The 6,000-nt window shown below is 37.9% G+C and overlaps 1 protein-coding gene across 2 annotated transcripts in view; it reads right to left on the reverse strand.

Moving 5' to 3' along the window:
* The window catches only part of ALG9 (ALG9 alpha-1,2-mannosyltransferase), a 90,798-nt gene extending 86,847 nt beyond the window's left edge, over positions 1-3,951 (reverse strand). For both annotated transcript variants that reach the window (XM_075190914.1, XM_075190913.1), the window contains exons 1-3: positions 3,845-3,951; positions 1,686-1,824; positions 241-375 (exon numbers count right to left, since the gene is read on the reverse strand). In XM_075190914.1, the coding sequence (XP_075047015.1) occupies positions 241-375; positions 1,686-1,824; positions 3,845-3,951 (381 nt within the window). The remainder of the gene's footprint in view (positions 1-240; positions 376-1,685; positions 1,825-3,844) is intronic.
* Between the last annotated feature and the right edge of the window lie 2,049 nt (positions 3,952-6,000).

Genomic DNA, 6,000 nt, shown 5'->3' on the forward strand with positions numbered 1-6,000 from the left:
CTTGGACGATGCTTCATTAGTCCGGATGCACTTTTAGGGCTAGATTTACTAAGCTGCGGGTTTGAAAAAGTGGAGATGTTGGCTATAGCAACCAATCAGATTCTAGCTGTTATTTTGTAGAAAGTACTAAATAAATGAAAGCTAGAATCTGATTGGTTGCTATAGGCAACATCCCCACTTTTTCAAACCCGCAGCTTAGTAAATCTAGCCTTTAGTCTTAAGAGGAATATACTGGCTTACCTTGTTTGTCTGAAGGACGTTGGCATGGAACCACGCAGGTAAAGCATGCAGCCAGAGGTAAGCATAAGAGCGTATGGCATAAGCTGGAGAATATTCCCATGTCTGGAATCCTTTGCCATAAACGAGGTAGTGAGTCTACAAAAAGACATTTATCACTTATTGTAAAACCTTAACGCTGCATGTAAGCAAGTCCAAACCAGTACCCCAATAGTACGGATCTACCACCAAGTGATGAACTTCTAGTATATCATTACGTTGTATAAACTGTGGAGTCATTATGATACAATGTTTCCCTCTGGGAATTATATATCTCATCTCGCTTATGTGTACTGTAATGCTTTACATTATTTATTGCAAACATCTGTAGTTTGCATTAACCTTTTTCTATTAAATGCAAAAAAATTTAAATCACCCTTTCTAGCTTTTTACTGTTTCCAACAGGCATCTATGTTGTTGATGCCCCCCCATAAGAACATTACATGGTAGGGGCTTGACAGTGAGTGTGAGTTTCCTCCGGGTGCTCCAGTTTCCTCCCACATGCCAAATACATATCCTTAGGTTAATTTGCTGCTATTAAAATTTACCTATGTCTATCTCGGTCTGTGTATGTATGTTAGGGAATTTAGACTGTAAGCTCTAATGGGGCAGGGACTAATGCAAGTGAGTTCTCTGTACAGACCTGCAGAATTAGTGGCACTATATAAATAGCTGATGATCTTTTAGTTTGAAAAGTGCCCACCTTGGCGGGAGAAGGTTCCATAGCATTAAAGGTATTTAAGGAACCCTTAGAATCAGAGGGAGAGGAACACAGAATCCCAGATAAGTAGCATTCATTATTATATTATTACTTACTGAGCACTACCTAAAACTGAACTTTTAGTTTTAGGTGGAATTATTTTTTAAATCATTTTTATTTTAAGCTTAAAATAAATAAGAATATTGGGTGGAGGTAGCCCTTAATTCTTGAAAAAAATGTTAATAAAAACTATTAATGGAAAAAATTTATATTGGGTGGAGGTATCATGTAAGCCCATATTATTTTACATGGTAATCACCAGAGAAATGTATGCCAGAAAATTTTGAAGCAATTATAATCACTTCAATCTCCCAATCATTAGTAACATTACATTTTTGGCAGATGATTGGCAGTTTGGAGCCTCCATAGCACAACTCAACTGTCAGGTTATTGCAAAGAGGCTTGTGCTGCCCATAGTCCGTGGATTGTTGGAGAACTCTACCAGAAGAAAAGAACTTCAACTGATCAAGATTGGGAACATGAACAGGATATTACGCAGTTCCGCAATGCAATTAGTTCAGACGCATGAAGTACTATGCTTAGTAAAACGCAGTAAGGGCTTGATATGTGGCAAGTGTTTGAAACTAGACCCGACATTCAGAACTCAAGGGGATATAACACAGAACTGATCTTTTACGTAGTTACTCACAGGTTCCCAGTAGTTGAAGGTTTCATCACAATCTGAGATGTTGCTCAGCAGTGCTGCACAAAACCTGGCAGATATCAGGCATTTAAATGCAGTAGCCCCTTCAGGTGCCCACACTTGACCTGCTTTACTGTAGGCAGACCTAGAAAATCAACACAGGGAGGTGGTTAGTGCCAAAGCAGTAAGACAGGGAAACCAGACAGTGTTCAACTTTAATTTCAATTTTATTTTCATAATAATCTGGTGTACTTTTTCCTTCACTGTTACAAATTACGTTTTGAATTTCACTACAATAGCATTTAGCTACGGTTGATTCCTACGCAAGTTGAGTTCATTACGCTCCTACTTATGTGTACTAGTTTACACATTACCTGCAAACTGAAACAACTTTATGGTAATTTGTAATTTTCTGTTATAATAGCTACAAAAGCCTAGAGACAAGTTATCTATTCCAGCAGACAATTCAGGCCAATGTCTATATAACAGTCACCAAGGGCCATTATACTACCCCACTACAATCCCACATCCAGCATAAATGCGCTTGTCCTCATTTACACTCATCCATACATCTAGTGCCAAGTGCTGCCAACTTCCTGTGTTATTAGTGAGGGATGATTCTTCTTTTACATTGATATTCAATTGGCTGCCTGGAGTAATCTACAATGCGAGGGCAGTACCCTGCACTATTAAATTTTTAATATGGAGCACTACGCTCTGTCTCCCATCTTGGTAGTGGTGTCCACTGTGATCTAGTGAAGACAGAATGTGGGACAGCCTCCAGCCATCCGCATAGCTCTACTGAGCATGCACAGACACAGGAAGTTAGGCTCTCAGGAGGTTCTTCCAGTGACAGTTGTACTGTAAAGAAGTCATAACTAGAGCTGCATCCTTTTTGTGAAAAACTTACAAATATTATATATATATATATATATATATATATATATATGAGGGGAGGCACAAAAATATATATGAGCAACTTGTTCTCTGACATTGCCCACAATGTGAGCTTGTTATTACTATCTGCATATATGAATGTACTATAATACTTTTAAGTACAGTAACTGCATACGCTTGTCATACTGCCATTTTTTTTTGCAGTCAGCATCAACTGTGAGCGCATATATGTCGTCTGTTACAAGTTCTGAAAAAAAACCAACAAATTGGTTAAATCTAAAAGCTTCTTGTGGTTTAACAGCTACCACCAATGCTGTCGACACCTATTACATATAACGGCACAAGTGCCCTGATAATACGATCCATGCCAATATAAACAACCACAGCACATGATACTTATTCGCATAGTTTGAGAGAAAATCGTCAGTAGGTGCATTGCTTACTCCCAAAGCCATTTATTTTTTTTACAGCAGTCATTATCATCTACTCTGAAGACGTGCAAAGAAATGTAAAGAAAAATAAAGTTGCCACACAGTTGCTAACATCTGAAAACTATCCAAAAACCAAACCACTCTCCAGGTTACATGGATAACTGATTGAAGTCAGTGATGACAGACCAAAATTAAGTCACGGATATTTGGAAACCACTGGTAAATATACAAATATACATATATATATATATATTATATTTATACACACACACAAACAGGGTCTCATACAGGTGCACAACATAGTGGCTAATGGGTATATAGCAGAATGATCTCATAACTGTAAATGGAAGGGCATTAAATGAAAAAGTGCCACAGCTGGTGTTTGCATCAATAACATCTGCCTCTGTAAGGGATATAAACTGGGTATCATTGCATAAGGAGATTTGGAAATCGAAGTTTGAATGTTATAAGAAAAAAAAAAAAAAAAGTGCCTTGTGATGAACCTTGTTGACTTCCCTGATAATCACCACTAATCACCAAACATAGCATGACCTGGTGCATCCAAAGTATAATATATCCTATATAAAATGCAATGCAGTCAATAAAAATGTACACAGCCCCTCTATTCGTATAAAAACACAAGCCAGGAATCTGATACACGTGCGATTGTATTTCACATGAAGGGATTGGTAGTCATTTAGCCAAGTTTATTGCTGTCTTTGGTAAGTGAAAAACATATATTATATATAGTTTTATTGTACATAAGATATAAATATGCATTCACAAAGATACTGTTGAAGCAATAACCAGGCGTCTCATATTCATCACAATCCTTACTCGGTGTTGTGCTCAGGCACCCGGCCATCCTCTCTTTGCTTTCCATTATTTTCCTCCCTCTCTCCGCCGGTTCCTTTCCACCGCTGGCGAGCACCCTTTGAAGCCATCGCTACTAAGGGCAAGCTAATAACACTTCCGGGTATATTTAACCATAGAGAAACAAGCAGACGCCATTTTTTCTACTGGCGGCCTTACTAAGCGCATGCGTACTGCAAGGGTTTTTTTACCTTACGTGTCAAATCACAGGTGGAATAGGGTACCACATATATAAGATTGTCATAAAAAACATTTACTTTATTAAAAGTTTAAAAATAATCTTTTTATTTATTCACATTTAAATATATAATATTTTTCTCATATCGTTAGATAACTTTTCATGCAAAGTTTTTCACATATACATATATTTTTATTGCAATAAAATGATTCAAATTACTTCAGTACACTGTATAGTTTGAATTATTATAGCAACTCAATTTATAATGTGCTTTAGGGCAATTATAATTCCTAATTATCTTTAAAGTATAATGCTGCAAAATGCATAGATCTTAAACTGTATCTGCAACTGTGAACTGGACTGTCCTAAAAAATCTACTTACATTTAAAATATTTATTGTAAGATGCAAATCACTTGTATTACTAAGTTATCTTAAATTAATGGTACCACCTAATGAAAGATTATACTAAGGAGCCCAAATGCTGGTCCATGCAGCCATTATCCCCCCCCCATGGCAGCACAGTGGCTAAGTGGTTATCACTACTGCCTCACAGCGCTGGGATCATGAGTTCAATTCCCAACCATGGCCTTATCTGTATGGAGTTTGTATGTTCTCCCCGTGTTTGCGTGGGTTTCCTCTGGGTGCTCCGGTTTCCTCCCACACTCCAAAAACATACTGGTAGGTTAATTCGATGCTTTCAAAATTGACCCTAGTCTCTGTCTGTGTGTGTGTATGTTAAAGAATTTAGACTGTAAGCTCCAATGGGGCAGGGACTGATGTGAATGAGTTCTCTGTACAGTGCTATGGAATCAGTGACGCTGTATAAATAAATGGTGATGATGATATATCTTGACCACCATTTAAAGTCGGTGAACAAACTTGAATTGCCAGCTCTGTATTACAGAACCTAGAGTGTCCCAGGAAAATGCAGCAGCCCCGAGGTTCCAGCTAGTGAGAGGGACATTTTAATAAAACCATTTGCCCAGCACATTGCATAGCTCCAACTTCCAGCACATTATACAGAAGAAATTCTGGGATTAGTATTTCTGTCATCATAGACATAAACCCAGTACCTTCTGGGGGGGTATTCAATTGTTAGTTTTAACGCGCTAAAACACAAAAAAACAAGTGCTCGAAAAAAACTTCATATTATACGGTAATGTTGCGCGCTTAAACAGTTAATATGGTACTTACTTGCTGCCAGCGGGCTGAATTTCAGCTCGCAGCTCGAAATTCCATAATTACCGTATTAACGGTAAGATTTTTCGAGCGCTCAATTGTTAGCGTTAACGCTAACAATTGAATACCCCCCTGTAAGTCAGTCATCATGAATATTAGTAACTGGCTCCCTGTAAACATGTATGCCACGAATCCAGCTACTCAGTACAAAATGTGCACTTAACTAAATAAGCTTCTAATAAATAAATTATAGTACATTGCAGGTTTAAAAAATGGAGATGTTGCCTATAGCAACCAATCAGATTTTATTTATCATTTATTTAGTACATTCTACAAATTGACAGCTAAAATCTGAGTGGTTGCTATTGGCAACATCTCCACTTTTTCAAACCCACAGTTTAGTAAATATACACCCAATAGTAAATTCAAATCCGGTAGGATCCTCACACACTGGGGCTCTGCGGTGCTGTTTGGGTTCAAATCTCCACTCATTTAAAATGAGCAAAGATTTCTGTACCATAATAACCGGTAATATACGCAGTCACACATCCCCCAAGGCGCTTACGGAATCTCAAGCTGAATTTAATACCCCGTTTACACAATACTGCACACTATGGGGGGTATTCAAATGTTCGGCTTGACGGCCGAAAAACTTGCGATCTAAAACTATTACCGTTAATACGGTAAAATTGCACTTAAAAACCGTTCATACGGTAATTTACTCGCTGAATTTCAGCTCGGGAGCTGCGAGCTGAAATTCAG

This window comes from Mixophyes fleayi, chromosome 11, assembly GCF_038048845.1.
Source record: "Mixophyes fleayi isolate aMixFle1 chromosome 11, aMixFle1.hap1, whole genome shotgun sequence".
Taxonomy (NCBI): domain Eukaryota; kingdom Metazoa; phylum Chordata; class Amphibia; order Anura; family Limnodynastidae; genus Mixophyes; species Mixophyes fleayi.